Raw genomic sequence first — 25,852 nt, 5'->3', positions numbered from 1 at the left:
TCTTTAAAAACTTGAGCGCGTGACCCTGGGCCAGGGCGCCCAGCACCCAACGGTCGGTGGAGAAAGACTCCCACACGCCGACGAAGTTCGCCAGCCTGCCTCCCACCGGGGTGCTTCGGTGGGGCCCGACCCCACGGCCGGTTCAGTCCTGCTTCGACGAGGCTTTGCCGCCTTGTCCTCCCTGGCGACGACGGCGGGGTCCGCCCGACTTGCCTCGTCCCCTGTAGGCTTCCTGTGACGACGAACGGGCCGCTTGACGGTAGGTGGAATATCCGCCGCCGGAACCTTTGGAGGCACCCTGCTTGCCTCCGGTGCTCCGAAAGGGCGGCCGTCGTTGCTGGAGAACACCAAGAGCCGGGCCGTCTCCGTGTCCGCCTTGATGGCTTGCAGGGAATTGTCCACTGTTTTCCCAAACAGGTTGTTCCCGTCGAACGGCATGTCCAAAACTCTGGTCTGCACGTGCTGCCGGAAGTCCGTTGCCTTGAGCCATCCATGCCGTCTAAGGCACACGCCATTGCCCAACTGGCGAAAGCCAGTATCAGCGATGTCCGTCGCTACCGTAATGGCGTGGTCCGACGCCACTTCCCCTTCCTGCAAGATCTCTAGGGCCTCAGCCCTCTTGTCGTCCGGTAGGAAGTCCAGCAGGGGGGCGATCTTGTACCACAACTCCCTGTCGTAGCTACGATAGCCAAGGCGTTGGCAGCCTTAATCGTCGTCGCTGCCGATGAGATGACTCTGTGTCCCATCGTGTCCAATTTCTTTCCCTCGCCGTCCGGGGGGGGGGGGGGAGTTGACGTGGAGGCCAATGCCCCCTCCCCCCCGCTTTCTTCCTGGCCGCCGCGGAGACAACCGAGTCTGGGGTCAGCTGTGCCCGAAGGCACAAGGGGGCCGCGTCCGGGACCCGGTACTTCTTCCCGTACCGATCCCTTCTCGCAGGCGTTGTGGATGGGTTCTTGAGGAGGGAGAGACCCTCATCCCAGTTATCATCTAGTAGAGGTACAGCGAGGACCGTCTTCCTCTTGGTCTCGCGCCGTTAATAAAGGAAGCCTTCCTTCTTCTCTTCCGGGCAGAGCTGGAAAAGCTCGGATGCCCTGGCGATCATGGCATGAAACGATCCAATCTCGTCGGGCGGGGAAGCCCGGGGAGGAGGTGACGACGGAGGATCCTCGCCGTAAACTTTGTCGTCTGTACCCGTCGCGGCTGTGTCCGTCCCCGTGTCATCCCCCCGGGTCGTGGACGGGGAGGAGGGCTGAGACAGGGGCGATGGTTGAAAAGGAGGTGGAGGATGAATCCTTCTCTTAGGAGGAGGGCTCCAGAAGGGCCCGGCTCCGGGTCCCCCGTCGGGAGCGGTTCCTCCGTCGGTGGTAACGGCAATCTCGTTCTTATCTCCGAGCATAAGGACTGTATAGCCAACAAAATGGCCGCCGAGTTGTCTTGCGGCACTGGTGGAGGGGGTTCCGACGGGCGGACAGGAACCTCATCGGTACCCTCGCCGTTCTCGTCGGGGTCCCTCCCGACAGGCTGGTCTTCCTCCACGCCAATGCCGTGGCTTAAGACTTCAATCAGCTCCTCTTCAGAGGTTGAGGCCGAATCCACGACGACCTCCTGCCCCCCCCTTTTCTTCTCCGTCGGAGGTTTCACGGGGGTCCTGTCGATGGGCTTGAAAGTGGACTCCCTCCGCGGTGGCAGGGAGACTCTGGGCCCCGAGGTCACCTCCACTGGTGTAGCCTCACAGGCTTAGCCAGGGCCGCCGCGACTGTCTCGATAGAGGCCTTGGCCGGGTGGATCAAGACTTTCGCCACCTTAGGTGCGCTCACTGCCTTCTCCTTGGGGGGGGGGAGGAGTCACCGCCTCGCTCCCCCTCCGAATTGGCCTTCGAGCTCGACCGGGGCCTCTTCAGAAGCTTGCCGGGTGCTCGGACTTCCTCTTACCCGAGCCAGAGCGTTGGCTCATGGTTGATGGCGCCGGGGAGGTTGCGCCCTGCCTGGCAACCGAAGAGCCCGCCCGTTCGGCACTCCCGGTGCCCGCGGACTCGCGGTGCTTGGCCTTCTGTTGGACCCCCATCGCCGGGGCGCCCTCAAAGGTCTTAGAAGACCGCTCAGACTTCTTCTTTTTCTCGCCTGACGGGCTCTCCCCTTCCAGCCAGTTGACGAGACGCAGATGGTGGTCCTTCATGGTCCGCTCCGAATTGTTCCTGCAAAACGCACAGTCCTTCTCCCCGTGCATCTTGTCCTCATGCAGGCAGTAGAGGCAAGGGAGCGTTTGTCCTCCTTGAAGACATTCTGAAGCTGGCATGCAGGGCAGTCCCTGAACAGCTTCCCAGGCGTCGAGCTTCCCTTCTCCTGGGCCATGTCCGAGATGGGCCTGAGAAAGTTCTGGAGTCCTCCAAAAGCATGGCTCGACGAAATCTTCACCCTTGAGGGGCGTAGAAGAATCCAACACGGGTCCCCGTTGATCGGATATAGAAACGGTGGAGCTTGAGGATCTTTTGACTGAAAAAGAGAGTAATTTTCCTATGAAAAAAGCGCGAAAACGCACTAAAGCTCTAGAGCAATAGCACGAGGATCCCAACACTTGAACGTGCGGTAAAAATCTGAGGATGGCTGCCAGAGGCGGGGCTTAGGGAGAGGGCAGTCATTGGCTGTGGTCAGTATGGCGCAGAAATCAGTGATTGGATACTACTACGAAAGTCAGATCAGAAACGAAACTGATACTGATTTTTTCTTTACCGAGGATTCCCAGCCTGACGACGGGGATATTCATGAGCATGTGAATCCATGCCAGACCCCATGCTGGAGAATATGGTCAATGATCTCGGTAGAAATAACCCATCAACTAGGGAGAAGTGGTGTTGGAGATACGGATCATAAATCCATTTGATTGTTGTGATGTTTGGCAAACCTAGGTCCGGGGGTGCTCCCTTGATTAATTATAAGACACTGGGTACTGGCTAATAAAATGTTTTAGGTAGTAAGCAAATCCAGTCTTCTAAGATGTAATACTCTGGGCCAGTATCCACCAACCCACCGTCATAGACATTCAAGGGAGAATATCTCCTAATATCCCAAACAGGGCGTACAGTCTAACAATCTGACAGTTATGACCTTGTGCCACAATAGATATTCCCCGGACAAGTGCATACAAAACCCATTAAAGTATAAATAAAAAACTTTTCAGCCCCAAATAGGTTGTACAGTGGTTTAAGAAACGTTTCCTTGTCCTCAAGACAAATATACAGCAAATTACCATGCATCTAGTTGAATCACATCCTGCCCCAAAAGGGGTGTACAATCTAATAACTTGTGTCAACAGACAGATGTTTAACAATTATAAATTGGTGAGAAACCTGTGTGTGTCTGGTATTGTAATGACTGGGTCACTATCCAATCAATATCAGCACAATATAACCAGCTGTTGCTATACGGAAGGTTGCTCACCGGAATCCGCTGTAGACTGTACCGAGGCTGGGAGAACCCACCTGGTGACCCCTCGGTGATGCAGCCTAAGACAAGCCCAGTGGGCAGAATCCTTCTAACAGACAAGAGACACGGGTTACTGGGAATCCGATGCCTGAAGTGGGTGTCGAAGGATGATCTACTTGGCAGCTTACCCTAAATGTACATGGGAGACTCCTCAAACCCGGGCCGTAACAATAATGACTGCAGCCATAATGATGTGGGGAGCTGTCATGATGCCTACCTCCAAGGAGCCAGGTCCGACCCAGCAACCCCAGAGGCAGGCATCATTTCACCCAGGGGAGTGCCAGCGGGCCCAAGCTGGGGCCCTTTGGACGCAGTCCTGGCGCCTTAGGCGCCAGGCTCATGTTGGACCTCTGTGCTGGCGCCTTAGGCGCCAGGCTCATAAAGCTAGACATGTGTTCAAGTGTTTTAATGTGCACTTACCTGATGCACACCATGGTGCCACATCCAGGCCCTCTTGAGGCCTGAATAGGAACTACTTTACCCGTGGGACTACTTTCCACCCGGGTGTTGTAATTGTGGACCTAAGGGTTTGCCTTCAGCTTCCACCTTGACCAAGGAATTCCTGGAGAATATAGTTTGCATACATGGTTTCCCTTCCATTTTAGTCTCGGATCGTGGAAGTCAATTTATCTCACATTTTTGGAAGAAGTGTTGCCAACTAGCACAAATAGATGTGCGGTTATCCACCAGCCACCACCCCAGACCGACGGACAAACCGAGAGAACCAATCAGACTCTCTAGCAATATCTTTGGTGCATGTTACACCAATCCGAGTTAAATTGGAAAGACATCCTTTGGATCGCAGAATATGCATACAACAATTCAGTGCATTCTGGAACCGGACAAACCCCCTTTTATACTTTGTATGGTCACCATCCTCGGACCTCTGATCTAGATCCACCTCTGACCCTGGAAATGCCCGCAGTAAATCATCTGCATTCCACAATAACCCGAGCCTTCAAAGAAGCTGCAACTCATTTACAGCAAGCCAAGAAAAAGTATAAAGAAAACGCTGATTCGCACCGAAGGAAAACTCCTCCTTACCAAGTAGGAGACCAGGTATGGCTAGCAACTAAACATTTACCCCTCAAGGGCCCGCGAACCTTCAATCCCAGATTCATAGGACCTTATCCCATCAAAGCTATAATCAACCCAGTGGCCTTTAAACTGGATCTACCGTCCAACATGCGTATTCATCCAGTTTTTCATGCATCAGTTTTGAAGCCAGTACAACCAGGAACCCGATTGTCCAAGCCTCCAGATCCAGTTCAAATTGAAGGGGAATTAGAATTCGAAGTTAAAGACATTTTAGACTCCAAGGTGGTAAAGTCGAAACTCTTCTATCTTGTTGACTGGAAGGGATATGGACCTCAGGAGAGATCGTGGGAGCCTAGTAACCATGTCCACGCACCTCGATTAGTACAAAGGTTTCACCAGAGATTTCCGAACAAGCCCAAACCCCGGAGGGAAGAACCTTGGGAGGGGCGTTGAGGGGGGGGGGGGTACTGTCATGATGCCTACCTCCAAGGAGCCAGGTCCGACCCAGCAACCCCAGAGGCAGGCATCATTTCCCCCAGGGGAGTGCCAGCGGGCCCAAGATGGGGCCCTTTGGACGCAGTCCTGGCGCCTTAGGCGCCAGGCTCATGTTGGACCTCTGTCCTGGCGCCTTAGGCGCCAGGCTCATAAAGCTAGACATGTGTTCAAGTGTTTTAATGTGCACTTACCTGATGCAGACCATGCTGCCACATCCAGACCCTCTTGAGGCCTGAATAGGAACTACTTTACCTGTGGGACTACTTTCCACCCGGGTGGGGTCGGGGAAGGATACATACCTGATCGGAGGAAGGATACACACTTGGAACTTCTTCCAAAGCTATTTAAATCACACCCGATCAGCAACTCACGCTTCGCGTTGTTCTGCTCCTCGCAGCTGGACGCTCACCGTGTCGGCTCCTGCATCTGGACTTCAGCCACGCCTGTCAGCATCCTGGGTCACCTGCAAAGGGAGACAAGAGACCTACCAGCTAATCTGCACCACGGAGACATCACCGACGATCCTGAAAGGGAAGACATCATTTTTAAAAGCATTTCGTTACGATCGCTGCAGCGCTGCATTTCACTCACCTTTCCTGGGTTCCTCCATCTTCAGCAGCGATCATCCGGATACACAGCCACTTCCCAGAGCCTACAGAAAAAGACAAGAATAAGAGGTGAGAGAAGGAAGGGAATAGGAAAAGCTCAGTTTCCTTCTAAGACTCACCTGTTGGGTCATTCCCATTTCATTTCGGGTCTTGCTGCTTCCAAGCAGGACCCCGGCCCCTATGGGGAAAAAAGACAAAGACATTAGATGAGCGAATGCAAAAACATTACCTGAGCGCTCATCTAGGACTTACCAGATCTTTACTGGAACTGCACGTTTCACTTCGGGTCGGCGCCATATCTCCGGCATTCCGAACCCCAGCCCCTATGGGGAAAAGACATCAACATCAGCGCTTTGTTGCAAGAAGTTTCCAAAGGAATCTTCATTCATCACCTGAAAAAAGACAATGAACATTATTATTTAAAGCTTGAACTTTTGAACTTGCAACAGAACTTTTACAGCGCCTTACCAGTATAATCAAGATTACCTGAACTCCCATCCAACCTCAATTCAGTGAAGTAACTGGGTTCAACGCGCCCCTGCGTCAGAAGCAGGATTGAGAGCTCGTCCTTTCAGACCCTAAGGTGAGACTTCACGGGGAATCGTGGAAGGGTATCGTGGAGGGTTGGAAGAGAGTGGGAGGCTTGAGCATAACTCAGTCAGTAGGTAATACTCCCTTTTCACGCACAGGGGAATATTCCTGCGAGCCGAAGAAGCCAGAGTAGAGGGCCCTTCCTGTCCATCTTCAGAGTCCTGCGCTTCACCATTGAAGAAGCATCAGCACTCGAAGCCAGACCTGCGCCTCCGTGGGAATCAGGTGAGCGTTACAGGTGCCCTGCGTAAAGGGCCGGATGTAAACCCTAAAAGGTTGAGACAGAGAGACAAATGTTTACCCAAAGGAGAGAAAGGAGGACAGGGAAAGGTGGATGAGCACAGAAAGGTCTGCCAAATGATCCTTCCTTGCACGTACCGAAATGGGGAATAACCCAGGTCGGTGTATGTGCCGATCTGCAGGTTGCTGGGTAGTCTTGTGCAGCAGTGTGCAGCAGATCCTGCTGCCGTCTGCAAAGTCAAAGGATACTTCAATAATAGCTGTGTTAAGCTGACACTCCAAAAGTCTTCCTGGCCTTGATCCTATCTGATGGGTTCCGAGCGGCCTTCGATCGCGTGAATGGGCGAACGTGGTAAAGATCGATGGGACTTTCCTGGGGACCTCAGGGCATGCACGGAGAGAATCTATAAAGAGGGAAGGTAGTAGAACATCTGGAGACAATTTAGGAAGATTAGCGGAAGTTTGCCTGATAAATCAAGAGGATAATCTGTAAGTGTAAATAAGTAAAGAGGAAGACGAAACTCACGAAGCGTATATGTACTCCAAAGAGTAGCAACGCGATGTTCCATAGGAAGTTGGTCCTGATATACAGTCTCTGTTGCATCCGGCATCGGGGGCGTGGCCATGCACGGAAGTGAAGCCTCGTCCTGGAAAGCTAGCCCGCTACTGCGCCTTCCCACCGCCATGCTAGTCTGCCCGTTTGATTGGGGATGGTATCCAGAGCTAAGAGCACGAGAGACCCCCAGAAAGGAACATACTTGCTTCCAGTACCGTGAAGTGCATTGGGACCCTCAAACGGAGATGATAACCTCTGGCAATCCATGTAATGAAAAGATTTGTTCTATGAAGACGAAGGCCATCTTGGCAGCTGGAGGTAAGCCTGGCAAGGGCATCAAGTGTGCCATCTTAGAGAACGAATCGCTGGTGACCATAATGACTGAACATTTCCCTGAAGGAGGTAGTTCGACCATGAAATCCGTGGACATGATCTGCCAGGGTTTAGATGGAATAGTCATCTTGACAAGTTCCCCGAGAGGAGCAGCGCATGGAGATTTCAACTGGAGGGTGACCATAATGACTGAACATTTCCCTGAAGGAGGTAGTTCGACCATGAAATCCGTGGACATGATCTGCCAGGGTTTAGATGGAATAGTCATCTTGACAAGTTCCCCGAGAGGAGCAGCGCATGGAGATTTCAACTGGAGATACCGCACACAAGGCCACGTAAGCCTTGACATCCTGACTAAGGGAAGGCCACCAGAAGTACCGGAGTACCATTTCTTTAGTATTCCTCATTCCGCAATGTCCGGCGGTTCAGGAGTCGTGGCACATGTTCAAAACCTCTTTCTGGAGGGCCTTCGTCAGGATGTACAATCTTGGACCCCGGAATAAACATCCTCTGTCGTTGGTCAATTGATATTGTTTAAGGATCGGAGCGGACTATTTTAACAACAACTCTGAACATTTTCTGATCTGTGTTATGAAATCAGTGATAGCGTGAATCACTATTGCTTCTGGAATCATCGGTTCAGACCTAAACCTGGTGTCAGCCACCCGGTCCTTCCGGAATAAGGCATCGGCTCGCAACTTGTTGCGGCCTGGTATAAAGGTGAACACGATTCTGTATGGGGAGAAGAAATGCGTCCACCGAGCCTGGCGACTGTTGCGCATCTGAGTGTATTGCAAGGCCTGCAGATTGTGGTGGTCGGTCCTGACCTCCACTGGATGTTTGGCTCCTAGCAACAAGTGGCGTCATTCCTCAAAAGCCCTTTTGATGGCTAGAAGCTCTTTCTGCAGAACGCTGTAGTTCAGTTCCGCTGGCAGGAGAGTTTTGGAGAGATACGCGATTGGGCGTTCCTAACCATGAGGGTCCAGTTGTAATAACACTGCCCCCAAGGCATGTTGTTGGGCATCTGTCTCCACGATAAACCTCTGGTCCTGGTCTGGGGCAAGTAGTAACGGGGCTCTCGTGAAGAGTTTCTTTAATTCGTCAAAGGCCAGTTAGTGGTTGCGGACCAATGAAAAGGAACCCCTTTCTTCAGTAAGGCTGTCATAGGCTGTGCTAAGGTTGAGAAATGAGGAATAAAGCGCAGATAGAAATTAGCAAATCCTATAAAATGTATGTCTTTAATAGAATTCGGGGCAGGCCAACGGAGGACTGCGGATACCTTCTCTGGGTCCATAGCGATCACATACCCCAGATAAGTTACCTGTGCCTGGTGGAATAAACACTTGTCCAATTTGCAAAACAGATGATTTTGCTGTAGTCGTCTGAGGACCTCAGTAACATGTTCTTGAGCGGAGTCTGAATAAACCAGGATATCATCCAACTAGATGATGACGTATTGGAGGAGTATATCTGCGAATAAGTGATCCATAAACCGTTGGAAGACGGCGGGGGCAATGGAAAGTCCAAAGGGCATTACCTGATATGAATAATGCCCAAAAGGTGTGTGAAACGCCGTCTCCCATTCATCGCCTTCTCTAACTCGAATCAGATGATAGGACCCTCTGAGGTCCTGCTTAGTGTAGATGTTGGCCACTTTGACTACCTCAAGGATATCCGGTATGAGCGGCATGGGGTATCGATCCGGGACTGTGATTTTATTTAGTCCTCCAAAGTCAATGCAGGGCAGGAGCTGAGTGGTATTCTTCTTGGGAATGAAGAAGAGTGATGCTGTGCCGGAGATGTAATTTCTGTGATCAGGCCGTTCTTGACGTTGGTCTGTTAATACTCTTGGAGGACGACCTCCTCCTTAGCAGAGGGGATGTACATTCTCCCGAATGGTAAGGGCTGGTCAGGAATCAGTTCTGGAATCAGTTCTATGACACAATTGTCCCGTCTACGAGGGGTGGTTTGGTGTGCTCTGCCGTTGAGAAGACCCTCTCGAATGGAAGATAGGGTTCTGGTAAACCGACGATCTGATTGAGAGTGGTTACTGTAGGTGGAACTAAAGGAGGGGTGATAGTCGGGCTGAAGGTCTCTGAACGAACCTCAATGCAGTGTTCCAGACATAATTGGGAACCCAGAAAGAAAGAGCCCGCCGTACAATTGATAAACGGGTTGTGGCGTCTTAACCACAGTAAACCCAAGATCACTGGATGGTGTGCCGCACTGATGATGTCAAGAGTTAGGACTTCACTTTGTGAGGAGATCGTCATTACCAAAGGGCAGGTCTGGTTCTTTATGGGACCGGATACTAGGGGACTTCCGTCTACACTCTCTACCAGGGTTGACATTAGTTTTGTGGAGCGGGGAATTCCATGTGTGGTGGCCCATTGATCATCAATGAAATTCCCTGCAGCTCCACTATCCACCAACGCCGGGATATCCTTAAGACGACGAATTCCAATGGACGATACCTGTAGAACTAACTTACCAGTGTTCGAAAGATTAGCGCACTGAAAATAATGTGACATTAGTTGGGAACCTGTAATCAGTAGGTGATCCCGAACCGTTGTTCCCCTTACGGTCGGGTGTTGGCGTTTCCCTGCCTGCGAGGAGGGGCTACATGATATTCTCTTACGGTGTGGGTATTGGCCCCACAACTACATACAAAGAACTAGGGTCCTTCTCCTAGTCCGCTCTTCGGGTGTCAAAGGACCCCTTGCTGCAGCTCTTAGCTGCATTGGCTCCTCGGTCAAACCAGTGGCGCTGCGGCTACTTGCCAGTTGCCTTGTTGGGTCTGACGGGGGTCTGGTTATCCTGCCTCTTCTCCACTCATTAAGCTGTTCTTTCATACAACAGGTATTCGGTAAAACAGGCTACACTCATTTGAATAAGAATTCCTTTGAGGTGGGTTGATCTGGTGCCTTTTAGGTATATGTTAACTCCTCTAATCTTAAATATGGATGTGACCAATGATTCTCCCAACTATTCATTTGGTTACACAGTTCAATGAGGATGGTACCAGGTTTGAGGTGTACCATGAAGTAAATAAGCATGTGGTTGGCCTAACCTAATGCAGCGCTAGGTCCTCTAAAACAAGCTGTAGTATCCACATAATCACCCACGGGACGCACTGAATGCTATACAGAGTATCATTAGGCTAAGAGAGATTAGTGTAAAAACCTGTGTATGAGTTCCTTTGTACCCTTGCCCAGCCACTATGAATGTGTACATTTTGTGAATTATATAAATGAGGACCACTATAAGAGTATTAGATATGTGCATTAATTTGTTTATGAGAATTATGATTCACACACTATTTGACCTACTTACTAAAATGTATTTATTCAATGTCTTTCTTACTTTGTAGAAATTGTTGAATTCAGTATCTTGCCCCTGATGAAGAGTGGAATTAACTCGAAACGCGATGGGCTACTTGCTAAAAAATCATTGTCAAATTTTACCTTTATTGTCCAATTGAATATTTTGTGATAGTATGAACTGCATGACTTGCTAAACTATACAAACGTCATCTATATTACATTTACAAACACAGCCAGTCCGGTCTCTTTTGGAAACAAGAAGACAGATTATTGCTTCTAGAAATACCAGAAGGCTTAGGCCACTGACGGTGTGCAGGGGACGTGGGTTTCCTATTTGGAAACTTCTTTCTATTTGGTATCTTTTCCAGCCTAGATGCCAAGGCCGAGACCTTCTCCCCCGCACCTTAAATCCCTTATATAACTATACCATAATATCCCTATACCATCTTTTTAGAATTTAAGAAACACCCGTAACTAGGTGTGCTGGGTGCCTTGCTCTGTCGTTTCTATGGCTCAATATGAATCAGATCACATCTATTAAGATTCCAATCCTTTCAAGGGCCACGTTCTCATTTGGCGGTGATCTATCAATGAGGTCTTCCTAATCTGGACAGGATTGGCACAGAACTCGTGCTGTTCCATGAATGGTTCCACTCCTGCAACAGACATTAACAGAACTGTTTTGCAAATAAAACAGACCGCAATAGTCTTCTCCACTTCTCCAGTTACCACCCGGTGGGACTAAAATACAATCTCGCCTACGGACAGTTCCTGAGGAGAAACTGCAATGATAAGATTAAGTTCACAAAACACGCAGAAAATCTCCAACAAAAGCTGTCAAAACGTCCAAGAAGAGAAAAGCGAATACATGCTGGGAAACATGTCTAACATCTAAGACGCGAGGACCATTAGAAAGACTGGTATGTGTCACCACATAGAGCCCACTGAACAATTTGATAAAAAGCACAATCAATAAAAATTGGCATTTGAGTAAGAACAAAGGAACCCTTTCCAAAAAAACGTTTTCGCCATTAAGAAAAACAAAAACCTCAAGGAAAGATTGGTCCACACTTATGTGGAACCGGCCAAATCAAAAACCACTGAAACACTGTGGGGCCTACTTCGCGTGAAAGGCCACTATAAGTGTGGGTGCTGCGTGGCGTGCAATTTTACCGAAATAAAAAAAGGTCTTTGAACATGACAGCATCCGGTGGGAGCTCCAAGCACGCACCAAATGCAATAGCAAAATGGTCATTATGTGATAGAGTGCCCCTGTGGCCTGCTCTATATTGGCAAAACTACCCAGGCAGTGAAGCAACGCATCTCGGAGCACCGCTCCTGCATCAGGAATCAAGTACCAGACAAAACTCTGGTTGAACACTATGCCATCAAAAAAATAATCAATTCAGAACTGAAATGGTTTGTCCTTCAAATGACCTCCCTGGAAAAAAGGAGACAACAAACAACTGACCAAACTTGAACAAAGGTAGATACATCGTTTGGACACTGTAAACAATGGTCTAAACCTCATGGTTGAGTAGAATCATTTGCTAGGGGCCTGATAATCAAGCTCTATGCCCCATACCCCCCCACCCCCCCCCCCAACATATTTTTGGCTTCTTTTGTCCAACCTAATGTTTGGCTTCGTTTTGACATCTTTTGTCCAACCTAATGTAATACCATGCTGCATTAAGAATGGTTTTTGTTTTGTCAACATAATTTCTTGAGAACGTTTTCTGTAACAAGACAATATGATATGGAATGGCCACACACGGTACTATTGTCGTTTTAATGTCCAAAATTGTGTTATATCAAGAATTTGTGTCAGCAAATCACTAATCTGATACAACAAGTTATGTATATACTACACATTGGTCAGACACCACATGGGTGTCAATTTTGAGGTTAGCAATTTTGTTTCCTAATTTGATTTTTATCAGTCAATCTCAAAATTGCTCACACACGTTGAGCAAAGTCGCATTGATCATAATTGGATCATTATGAACCAATCCACAGTATCCCCAATCATATCACTGTGTTTTGGAATTGCCATTGAAATACACCATCCAGTACTGGCGTTGGGGCTGTGATCCATATTAAGAATGAGGGAGAGCCAACACAATTGCTGGCACACCATTCCAAAAAAGGCTGCCCCATTTTGCAGCCCTCCAAGTATACAACAATCCGTTACCATGACAACTGATCCAAAGGCATTATGCTTACAGTCTACACAGCGTGGATCCCATACCAACACGAACAACGACACAGCGCATCCACGCCGGCTGCATGATCAACTTACAGTGTTTTCGATCGCGCTAAGAGGTGTTTGATTCGTCTATCAGCATAGTTATGCATGCATTAATTCTGCACACATTGATAGCAAACAAGCGGAACACTGAGCATTAAACCCTCTAGTAAGGCACGCTGCAGTATGGCTACATCACACTATTTATCTAGCGGTCGGCTCGAAGCACTACATCATGCCAGTGTGATATTACATGCCCTTGGATTTGGGGCAGATCGTATAACACCTTAGTATAATGGGATGTTCCCTCCCTTTGTCATCTAACTGGTACAAGACTGCTCCAATTCCAGTGACACAGGCATCAGTCTGAACAATAAAGTGTTTGCTGTAATCAGGAGCACACAACACACGCGCCCTACACATACTTTCCTTCAAGCCAACAAAGGCCCTCTGACAGTCTTCAGTCCAATTAACCTTCCTAGGTTGCTTGGGTGATGTCAGAGCTGTCAGATGAGTAGCTATGGTGCCATAGTCTGCCATGAAGTTTCGGTAGTACCAAGTGAGGCGCAAAAAAGCTCTCACTTGTGATTGAGTAGTGGCAGTCTCCTAGTCATATGTACATCCTGTACTTTACTGGGGAGAGGTTGGATTCGAACCCCTCCTACCTCATGACCAAGGTAAGTGACCTTTCCCTGCGCTGACACTTGGAGGCCTCAATAGTGAGCTTAGTCCTTTCTCAAGGCCTGCAACACCTTATCCAAATGAGTCAAATGCTCATCCCAGGTGGAACAGTAGACCGCAATGTCATCTAGATAGGCCACATAAAAGGCCTCCAGCCCACTGAACGCATGATTGACCAACCTTTGGAAGGTGGCAGGTGCATTCTTCAATTTAAAAGGCATGACTAAATTGGTAGAGCCCTTCAGGTGTTGAGAAATCAGTTTTCTCCTTAGCCTGGTTCATCAGAGCCATTTGCCAATAGCCTGATGTGAGGTCAAAGGTGCTTACAAACTTGGCAGCACTTACGGTGTTCACAAGCTCATCAGCCCTGGGAAATGGGTGAGCATCAGTCTTGGTGACTTCATTGATTCCTCTGAAGTCCACACAGAACCTCCAATCCTTGGTACCTGCCTGGGAACTTGCCTTGAAGAAAAGGACCAGGGACTGGTTGAGGGTTCAATTACACCCAGATGCAACATCTTGGCGACCTCCGCCTGGATGTGGTTCTTAGCCTTGTGACATCCAATAGCATCTGCTTTTGACAGGTACACTGTCAATTTCGCACCTGGACCATGGTATGAGGACTGGTGTTAGTGAGAACAGAGGCGCGTACTGTCAGAGCAGAACCCTGCAGGCCCTCTGCTGCTCTGGTGTCATATCAGGAGATAGATGTACTCCCTCCACTGAGCCATCCTGAGAGTTGCTATGCAGCAAATCAGGAAAGGGCTCACTCTCATTCTCCTCTTACTCTGAAGCTAGCAGAATACGTGCGACTTCCTCACTTTTGTGGAAATGCTTGAGCAGGTTAACATGGAATACCTGAGGGGCTACCACAGGGACTACCATGTCAACCAGATAGTTGACCTCACCCATCGTGGATTCTGTAGGTTCCAGTCCACTTATATGCCAGCGCTCTAGGCTTGGTAGGCTCAATCACATGGATCTCCTGGCCTGGAGTCCGATCCACTTCTGAGGCCTTAAGGTCATGCCACTACTTATTTAATTCTTGGCTTGCCATAAAATACACTGATGCCTGGCCAATCTGTGCCATCCTCCTTCTGAGGCCTAACACATAGTCCCCCACTTGCTTGGTAGGACCTGGAGGTGCCGCTTTCTCTGATTAAGGCAAGGGGCCCCCTCACTGGATGTCCAAAGCGAAGCTGAAAGGAGCTGAAACCAACACTCTCTTGAGGCACCTCTCTATAGGCAAACAACAGGCATGGTAGGAGGAGATCCCATTTCCTCCTTAGGGGCGCTTCAAAAGCACCCAGCATGCCCTTGAGAGTCTTATTAAACCTCTCAGCCAGACCATTGGTCTGGGGATGGTAGGAGGTGGAGAACGTATGTGTTACCCCACATTCCTTCCACATCGCTTTCATGTAACTAGACATGAAGTTGGATCCTCGGTCAGAGACCACGTCCTTCGGGAAACCAACTCTGGGAAATATGCACAGGAGAGCACTGGCAACCACCTTGGCAGTTATGGTCCGAAGGGGTATAGCCTCATGGTACCTGGTGGCATGATCAACCAGTACCAGGAAGAATCTGTGTTCATCTGATGTGGGAGGGTCCAAAGGACAATGTCGATGCAGACCCTCTCAAAATGGTGTGCCAATCACTGGCAAAGGCTGAAGTTGGGCATTGACACTGCCTCCAGTCTTGCCAGACAACTGACAAGTGGGACAGGTCCAGTAGTGGGACTCCACTTCTACTCCCATCCTGGACCAATAGAAATGTGCAGAGAGCCTTTGCTTGGCATTCTTAGTGCCAAGATGACCAGTTCTGCCTTAGGTCTCCCCTTTGGCGTGAGTAACTGACTAGCAGTCAGACCCTGATTGACCCGAGACCTAGTGACTGCAGCAGCAGTCAACGGTAGCCCATCAGAGATCAACCCCAATTCTACAAGGTCATTCCCCAATAATATGTGGGCATGCACATTGTCCTGAACCAGGATAGGGAGCTTTGCTGTCTTTTCCCCCATCTGGATGGTGACTAGGGCTACAGGAGATAATTCGGGAGGCCCACCAGCTATCCTGGTAGGACTCAGAGGAGTACCTATATAGTCCTCTGGCATGAGCAGGGTCCTGTCCACTACTGTCATGCTTGCCCCAGAGTGTCTCAAACCAGTGGACGGCTGGCCATTCAGGAGGACACATTGCAAAAATCGGCGGGTATTCTGTGGGATGGTCGCCAGTACTTCTGCGTACTGGCCCCAAGCCCCAAAGGGACACTAGGGAAATCTCTGCAGGAGCACCAAAGGTGATTCCTGGAGAGGAGGGGAGGACAGTGGCCTCCACCTCAGGCATGAAGCAAGGGCAGGTCAGGCTGACGGCTTGGACTCCAAGTGCCTTACCTTTAGACTTGGGGTCACCCTTCTTGTGGTCCATAGCCCCACAGTCCCAACAAGTGCCAGGAATGCGAGGTAATGTACTGGATCCACTGGAAGCCTGCTTAACAGCAGGAGAACCGCTACTCTTGCTCCAACCCCCAGGAGACTTATCCACACTAGAGTTTTGGGTCTTAGGAGATTGATGTTTAGGCTTACTCAACTGTGATTGCTTAGGGGACTCCTCGGGATTCTGAGAGGTTCCCTTCTCTCTGTCCTTGGCCTTCCCACTGGGATCCTTAGGGGACACCCAGTGGAAGACACACATGTCAGGCAGCCGGGCCAGCTTAAAGGGATCCAAAATGTTCTGGTCAGCAATGTATTGACACAGCTCAGGCTTGAACAGGCTTCAGAAAAATGCTCAAAAAACAAAAGATGGCACAATTCAACAAACGTTTTCACCTTGCATCCATCAATCCACCCCCATCATGGTCATATTCCCAGCACCACACTCAACATAAAATACATTCTCTCTTTTCTTATATTCCCTGAACCTTTTAAGGTATTGGGTAGATGTCTTGCCAAACTTGTCAAAGCAGCTTTTTAATGCACTCATACTGGCCTCTTTCTTCCACGCTCAGTTTCAGAATACAGTCATAACCAGTCTCAGGTACTCTACTTAAACACTTAGCCCACTCTCTTATCAAAATAATGGATACCACAAGTCATTTCAAATGCTTCTATCCATTGGAGGATATTAGAACCCTCCACATACGCACCAACCAAAACTTTCGTAAACTTGGTGGCAGGGGACCCGGCACTCAACTGGTTGGGCTAAAGTCTCCACTCTAGCTTTCTCTAGCTGGATTCTCTGACATTCAGTGTCTTTGTTTTTGAGTTCAAGATCCCCATCTTTGAGCATCACTTGCTGGGCCAACTACTCCTATAAATCAGCTTCCAACTTTTTGTATTCAAAGGTCAATTTCATCCTTAATAACTCAAGTTCCAAGGTATCCCCTGAAAAAACCATTCTGGGTTTCGGAATAGAAGTGAGAGGAGAGGTGGCAATATCTGTGCCTTCACCAGGGGGTAAGGACCCCATCTACACCATGTGTCACAATCTGCCTGGTAATCCACAAGGGCAGCTATAAACTCTGACCTACATTTATAAAGTAAAATAGTAAAATCTATTTCTCTCTCTTGACAAGCACTCTGGAGAGCCTCTACGCTCATCCTAGTCAATCTGCCATTTGCAATAGATTCCATTGCTTCTAATGTAGTTATACTAGTATACACAACTAAACCTCAAATCAACAAGTGTGGATATTTTGTAGGTGGCAAGATTACACACTGTCTTAAAACAATTAGCATACCACTGCTGCCAACAGTGTAAAGACTGGCGGGGGGGGGGGTATCTGTACTTCAGCCCTCTAAATGGCAGGGTAGAGGCCCAGAACACCCAAGCCAAAGTTCTGTATATGGTAGCTATAGGCGAGCAACCAAGGCTAAAAGCTCTTAGGAGGTGATGCAGGCTGGTTCTTAAGTACGGTGAGTCCCCAAGCCCCCACACAGGAATGTCCACACACTATGTTATCTGCTAGCACAGTTCTTTATATAAAAATAAGGTTCAGAGATCTATTGTAACATTTTGGGCCCCGTGCTGTAGGCGCACAGCCCGTTTAAATACATTCAGATGGTTTGCGTTTCCATTCCTCCAAAGTTGGAGGTTGCCACAGAGACGCGGGGCTCGCCTCTCTCACCTCGGCTCCGAGTCACATGGAAGTCAGCTGACGGCGACACACCGAGGCCACGCCCCCCCCAGCAAGGCATTCATAAACGCCAACCGCGCATCAGAACCCTGCTTCTAATTAGCGTTCCTCACTTTTTCTAAATAGAAAACTTGATTCCTGTTACCAGACTTCAGACCTCGGCCCGACCTTGCTGCTTGTCTACTCCCTTGGATTTGTCGAACTGGTTCCGGTTTCCGTACCGGTCCTTTGGAGGTAATTCCTCCTTAAAGTCTTCCCTTCAACTGCAGCGTCCTGGACTTTCCTTTTTTTTGCTTGCTGCCTCTTCCACTGTTAATATTCCATTCTGAGCTTCATTCATTCTCTCCTCCAGCGGCAACAGGCAACCTAACATCACCTCCAATACTTCTCTCCTGGAATTCTTGACACAGCCCTGTCAGCCTCAAGGTGAGATCCAATCCTGTTTTTGTCAACGCTGTATTACCCCTGCAATACATTCATACTACCGCCTAGCTAACCCAATGGTGGGTTGCCCTTATTTCTTGACACTCTTCTGGAAATCAACCCGCCTGTTTCCAAGTGGACCTTTTTGATCTCATCGCCTAGTAGTGACTCTTTCTGTATGGAACTGTACGACTTGGAACCCTTGTGCACTGTGGACGCTATCCTGTTAGTGCACCATTCCGGCTCTAGTTTGCGTTCCGCTTGTCGTCCGGGATACTTCCCGCTACTAACCTTCCTATTTGTTATTTTCTCCTGTCGTTGTTTTGCAACCTCTTGGCCCTTCCTTCCTCACCAAGGGTAAGAACTTAATAGGGTACTTATATAGGCATGATCCTATCACCTAAGGGGTTAACTGGTTCCTTCTTGTTTTATCTCCTTTCTGTTCCAGTTGTTAGCTATTTGGTAGGGATCCATTCCTATTGAATCCCAAGTTCTGTCTAGGGGAATACAGGTAGATTAACTTACTACCCCCATTTGTTCTGAAGGTAGTCCCTTTTCGTCTGACTAACCTGTTGTTTATTCCTTACAGTCTTGGCGTAGCGGTGTGGGTATCTCCGCTCTTTTGAGTAAACCATCATTCTGTCTGTCATCCTACACAGCAGAAGGGTATATTGCTAAAAAGAGTTCCTCAAGTTGAGGTGGCCTGGTTCTGGGTGTATTCCCTTTTGGGTAAAACACCACAGCTTGGGCTGAACTATTATCCGGAGCAGCTCCCTTTCATCTGTGCATTGAGGTTTAGCAACGCCCCGGCCTGTTCAGCTATCGGTGAGTTACATATATATACACAATTCAATAACACTTTGTAATCTGATAATTCTATAATGGCAAATCTATACCATGCTATGTGGTACCACACTTAGAATGTAGACTCCTTTAAAATGCATCAACTGCTGGCAGTTATAATAGAGCATACAAATCTTTCAGTAAGGTGTAACAACAGACAATAAGGAAGGAATGCAGGTTAAAGTTAAACAATGGCAGAATGCTTTCTTTGGGTATAGATGCAAAATTCTGAATGAGGATCCCCCCACCTGAACAACCTGTAATAAATTAAGTAACAATGAGTAAGTAACCCTCAATGTCCAGGCGCTATATGCAGGATTCTCGGCGGACCCCTTCTCCGGACGTCAGACTCGCAGAACTGGCTTCCAGGATGCCTCAATGAAAAACAGCAGTTTTTGCACAATAGTTCCTCGTAGCTCGGGGAGAGGTCTCCTAGACAGGTCCTCTCTCGAATCAGTCCTCCACAGCTTTTAGATTACATCGAAGGAAATGCAGCAGCAATCTTCTCTTCCAGCTGGGCTTCAAGTTTGACTTCAGCTTCTTAACAAATTGGTAAGTGAGCGGTCCCCAGATATAAACATCTGCCCCTCATTCACTCTGGCTGAACCAGGCTCAGTCAGCCAATCACACAGAATGGCATTCAGGCAGGAAGACAGCCAATCAGGCTCACAGGCATTCAGGCCATTCACTTCCACCCAGACACCCATAACAAGGAATTTGTATTGGGGAAAAGCACCCAGCCTTTCAGCACACTACACTGCATTCATGTATGGTTCAGGCAGGGCTGTCTCATTGATTGCGTCACACACACAGAAACCAGACACCCATAACATAAAATGCATAATGGTCACACACTATTAACAAAAAGGTTTAACAAAAAGGTCCCCACCCACGGGTGTACCCACAACATACAGTCGATGGATAGGCTCCAGTCCGTTTGGCCTGCACTTCCCCCACAATACCATATATGGGTCTTCCACCCAACAGCCAGCCAGGGGAAGGGACAGAGTCAGGGCTTCCCAGGACTTGGGACTTTGGGAAAACAAGGTAACAGGCAATAGAAACCAAGAGGCCCCAGGGGCCATCTTGCCTTCTATCAGGAATCCACTGATTCCTATGGCAGGGTCTGGGCATCCCAAAATGGAGGCCACTCAGAGCTCCTGTCACATCAGCATGAAGCTGCCACAAGCCCATACCCTGCTCTGTGGGCAACTCACAGGTGCCCAAAAGCATACACAGCCATGGGTGCCATAAGGGTATCCCAAGGGTCTCTGTTCACTGCAACCAAAAAGAGGAAGAGCTGCACTGCCAGGGGTCCCAACCAGACTCCTATGCAGGAAATAACACAGAACACACGAGTACAGGAAAAGGACATGGAAGCCCCGCCCCTCCGATGCATTTCCAACATCATACCCTGTATGTTAACACGTATTTTAACTTTGCAGTCCAGCAAGAACAGTACATATTTGCAAATGCCCATACTCATTTGAATTTCTGCTTGCCAACCATTCATTAAGAAATTAAAGTCAAACAGGGGGTTTGTTCCAATTGTGTAACAGGCATAGGATTTTTTGTAAAAATGTATGTGGTATATTGATAGGTTTACATACATACACAATTTCTACCGCGTGCATAGTTGAGCATGTATATAGGGGAACCCCTAATTCCAAACATCTGTACACCTTGTAGAAAAATAACAATAACTTACTAATGAACCCTTTTATGCCCAAGGATTCAATCTCCATATAAACCAAAAGGCGGCTGTATGTCTCCACAAGAGCTGGTGCCAAAGCCAAAGAGGATTTTGCATTGGCAAGTTTTATGATTCTGGTAGCTATGCTGTGAATAAGACTGCAAAAAAGAAAATGTTCACTGTTAGTCTGATAAAACAAAAACAACAAATACAGTAATAACTTCCTAAATGTATAATGACTGCGTGCATGTCAGTCGTATAATGAAAACACCAAACTAGTTGTTCCACCACAGGTAAGGTTTACACATGGTGCCGTATGAAGCGAGGATAGAATATAAAACGGATTGACAATTATGGTCCGTTGGAGAAAGGCACAGGTCCGAGAGGCACTGTTATTTGAGTTAAATAACTTAACCCCATCTTTGCACATTACTTAATTACTATAAATGGACAGCATGATTCCTCTGAGGGAGGAAAACAGACCCCTGCCTCAATTCTTTCTGCTAGCACTTACACTTCCATTCTGTGGTATTTGTCATGGAGTATGAATTATCACGACATGCACAAATGTAATACAATTTAGATTTAACAAGGGGAATATCAAAAAAGTAACTAGGTTGTGATCTATATTCTATTAATAGTAACATACTCTGCTCCAGTTGCAGTAATGTCACTCATCAATTAAAATGCATCTTATTCAGCTGTAAATAGATTAATTCATTCAACTTTGTTTATTCGGATTAAAATCAAATCCATGAAACATTAATACAAATACAGAGAATCAAAACAACATAACAAATAGATCTATAAAAAGGAAATTAAATCTAATTAGCAACCATAAAAAGTCATAGCAAGTCAACTCATCCAAATATTATAAAAAGTTCTCAAATATTTAGAACATTTTGCAGTTTAAAAGAAAGCACTCCTAGCAATCGTGGCCCTCGTTAAAAACACCACATATGGAACATTAGGTTGCAATAAAAATAAAGCAGGGCGTCACTTTCTAAAATTAAAATGGTTAAGCGAAGGATGCTGGTCTGATTCTATCATATGCTGGACAAAAAACAAAATGCAAAACATCCTCCAACACATACCCACACAAAGGGCATCTCAATGTCAGAAAAACCTTTCCAAATAAGCAAAGTAATGTGTTAGCGCACACCTAAGGATAGCTACCAATTAAGAGAAAATCTCTGAAGAAATTTCAACAAAAGAACTTAGGGTGCAGGGGAGGAATATAAGCCCTGGCACGAAGCCTTAACAACATACAAAGAAAAGGTGCCTAAAAATTAGACACTCCCATCCCCTGCACACCAATAATACTGAAAATACAGTCAAATATTCAAATTATTAATCAAGAATTTAATGCGACATAAAAGTAGACAAAACAATTTGAAACATTAATTACAGAGTAAATAGTTTGCAGATGTATATTGTGCCTACACAGTAAAATAAATTCATAGAATCAAGGTACAATTGAAATATAATTCCTTCAGATGGAATCCTTCAAGCGCAATCCGTTTTGGGGTTACAAACACCTTCTACAGGAGCAAACTTCTGAAAGTACACACAGAACAAACTGTTTCAGGCCCAGTTTATATATAAACCAACTTATGTACTTCATATATTATAGAACTCATATCATGCAATTCAGAAATACCTTCACCACAGATGTGTAATCCCCTCACAAGCTGTCCATTGTATGGGTAGTCTGAGTATATACTTCATATTTAATATCCTTTTAAAAAATAGTATCTAGCCGGTTACTACTTTCTTGAATTGCATGACATTCCCCTTATCCTACTTGATTTTTCTCAAAACGTTTTTCAGTAACGTTTAGGGTAATCCAGTTATTTTTATCATTTAATTTCACCAATAGTTATTTTTACACCAGGCAAAATTTCTTAGACTATACACGTAGGTAGGTGTATAAGTATACTAATTATACAGTATTTAGAGTCACTGCACATTGTCTACACGTCTAGGTGAGCGCGCTAGTTGTTTTTTAAATTGTGTGCATATTACGTCTATTTAAGGGTGGTCACATGTCTGCTCACGTGACACGCTATGCACTCAGAGTTCTTCTCGCCGGGTTCGGCGGTGTATTTCCCGGAAATACGGTAGCGAATATCGGGCTGTGAGAATCTTTCCCAATAAGTCTATTGCTTAGACCTTGATTACCGGTGGTGCCGGTATTGAATAGAAGCGCTGTCTAGTCACACGCACAATACTAACACGAGTTTCCATACACAGGTTGTGTGGAAGCATCAAGGGAGTCAATTCCGTGCACGCCTTTGGAGTGTTTACGGCCGTATTTAGACTCTTGAATAGTTGTTGAGGGACCTGGCTACAAGGAGGAGTTACTGCAGCGTTTGAGTCATTTCCTGTATTTTCAGGTATTTGTTTACAATTTTTGTGAAACCATTGAGGTAACAGCATTACTATATAACGTTCCAAGATGGCCACCACCGTGGTTACACATTTGCTGCCTCTGTAAGCTGCCTTCTGTGCCGATTAAAGCTCCCTCTGCTTATCCCCCCAATCAGGGATAGCCTGTAGGCAAAAGCCGGCCCCCAACAAAGTCACTTGAATAAGGCTCCTGTCCCAAGCCTGTCAGAGCCGGGAGGAATGGGAGGAATATTCGTTCATCCATACTTGTTCTAAAACTATTTTGCTTTGCCATCGTGACACTCTTGTGCATCACTCGCTAATCACTAAGTGCGCACCTACTGCCACAAGTTCGCTAAGCGCTGTTGCCTTACTCACCGCACTTCCATGCATCGCTGTCTCGCTCGACACTGTACAGCATAGTCCCTGGACTCGACCTCAATACCATCCCAGCTATCAGCAGGCTCCAAGACTGAAGCGCCCAACATCCGCAGACACTCTCCGCGTACCTCTGCCAGCCAGTACTACGGCTCACCCACTACCTGCATATCGGCTACACAAGTGCACTACCACCTGCCTCAGTCACCCTCCTGTACCCCGCTCATCTGTTGCGATCTCGGCTCTGTCGTAACGCCTAACAAGCTGTAGACAAACGCTGCAGCTGCAGGTACTTCCATGAGGCGATCAATAATCACCATTGTATCTCAAGCTGTACTCTGGTCAAATAACTGATGTCTATGCATACTGTATCTCTGGCTTCAAATACTCACTGTGATGGCACACCACCACTTATGCACATAACGTTAGCCAGCCCATAAATGTTCATTCTCCACAGGGACACGTTCAGTGCTGATGCGCATCTCACCTTAGAACGCCTGCACGCTCCTGCCCACAAGCTGCTCAACTATTATGCTAACCTTGCCATTGCACAAATGTTTGTCTAAATGGTGCTCTGCCAGCACATTATTCATTGCCAACCTGATCAATATGTCCTAGCCTTAACACTGCCACTATACCAATTTTGAATGAGCAGTGCCCAGTTCTGTGTATTGCCCCTGAGCAAGGCCTACTGTCTAGGTTTAGTTTTGCCTGCCTCTTCTGCCTAGAGTAGTATGCTCCACACTATCTTCTACTGTATGCCTCTTTACCAATTTATTACAGGCAGTTTATTAGTGCTTTTCGCCATTTTACAAATGTGTACTGCCTAAACCTTTGCATTTTGCCGGTCTCCAACCATTGCCTCACCATCAAGTCTGTACACCATTGTCCCCGACTACTATATGAAATGTATACTTCGTCAGCTCCTCATCCTTCCCACCACAGTGTACACAATTCACCACGCTAGCCCTGCCACTGCTTCTGTGTCTACTGCCATGCCTAACCACTCAGCCCTGTACAGCACCTTTGCCAGTGCCTGATCTGTACACAGCATACTCTCCCCGTCCTCCCCTACGGGAGATGGCTCTCCTATACTCTCCCAGAACGATATCCTCCATGCCAAACTTGCCTCCACGTGTACTGCTGTATCACCTAGCCCCCCGGCCAATCTGGTTTACAGATTACACAGATTAAGGTCCTGCACCAAACCTGCACAACCCCTTAGCTACCCCAGGCCTACGGCAATCAGGAACAATAGGTTGAGCACACATTCACCTCTCTTCCCAGCCTCTACTCACACCAACGTCAAATACACCGCTACCTCTCCCACTTTTCTGACCAAAATACCCCCTCTGGGCCTAGCCCCGTCACCAACATCACCCACACTACACAAATAGTTCCACATGTGAAGCTCTCAACCTCACCATGCCAACTTGGAACCCCATCCGCCCCACCCTTCTACAGCACCGTCAGCCATCCTTTCAACTAAAAATATCACCCCTCTCCCCCCTCTCCAATGCGCCCAAATAAACTCACGTTCTCTCCCCGCCCATGCCATGGAGATCCATGACCTCCTCACCTACCTCGACCTAGACATCCTAGCCATTACCGAGACTTGGCTTCACGAAGCAGCATCTTGCAATTTCACTAGCTTTCCATCAGGCTACACCATCCTCCGACAAGATGGAAAGCTTTTGAAAGGGGGTGGAATAGCCTTTATATCTAAAGAAGCGCTCCCTCTCAGAATGATCAACCCCCCCCACCCCCTGGAAAGCTAACGCTGATACCATCTCTGCCAAACTATCCATCTCGCCCTATTGCACCGTTTCAATGCACCTTGTCTATCGGCCTCCTGGCCCAGCCACAGACTCTACTCAGGGATAATCTCAAGACTTCCATCAGATCTATTCTACTTGACGACTTCAACTTGGGCCTTAACGACCCAAAAGACAAAGCAGCCTCAGCACTCACAAAAGAACTTAAGGACATGGGCTTCATGCAAAGAGTTCTGAACCCTACTCACTGCAAAGGTCGTACGCTCGACTGGATGGCTGACCACAACTGCTTCACCACTGTTAGCTCCAACTCACCATATCCCTGGGCTGACCATCACCTCATACAATTCTCTATTCCCAGAGTCACCACTACTAAGACACTCACATATGCACCTCCAGCACTAGTTAGAAGTGCACGAAACTTAGGGTAGGAGGTTATCCTTAGTTATCTTGAAGTTCCTACTCTTAAGCCCCCCTTCTCCAATGACCCGGGGCTCCTAGCAGATCTTTACAATGACATCCTTAAGAAAGCACATGACATTATAGCTCCACTAGAACCAAAAAAAATTAAAAAAGGTCTATGCACTCCTGGTTTGCAGCTGAACTTCAGTTACTACGAACCGGTA

The 25,852-nt window shown here is 47.6% G+C and overlaps 1 protein-coding gene across 3 annotated transcripts in view; it reads right to left on the bottom strand.

Moving 5' to 3' along the window:
* MED23 (mediator complex subunit 23) overlaps nt 1-25,852 on the bottom strand; it is a 1,372,437-nt gene that overhangs the window by 837,938 nt on the left and 508,647 nt on the right. For all 3 annotated transcript variants that reach the window (XM_069606687.1, XM_069606688.1, XM_069606689.1), the window contains one exon: nt 20,701-20,843. In XM_069606687.1, the coding sequence (XP_069462788.1) occupies nt 20,701-20,843 (143 nt within the window). The remainder of the gene's footprint in view (nt 1-20,700; nt 20,844-25,852) is intronic.

Source organism: Ambystoma mexicanum, chromosome 4p (assembly GCF_040938575.1).
Source record: "Ambystoma mexicanum isolate Mex_15411 chromosome 4p, UKY_AmexF1_1, whole genome shotgun sequence".
NCBI classification, from domain to species: domain Eukaryota; kingdom Metazoa; phylum Chordata; class Amphibia; order Caudata; family Ambystomatidae; genus Ambystoma; species Ambystoma mexicanum.
Note: the sequence above shows the minus strand (reverse complement) of the source record. Positions and strands in the feature narration are given on the sequence as shown.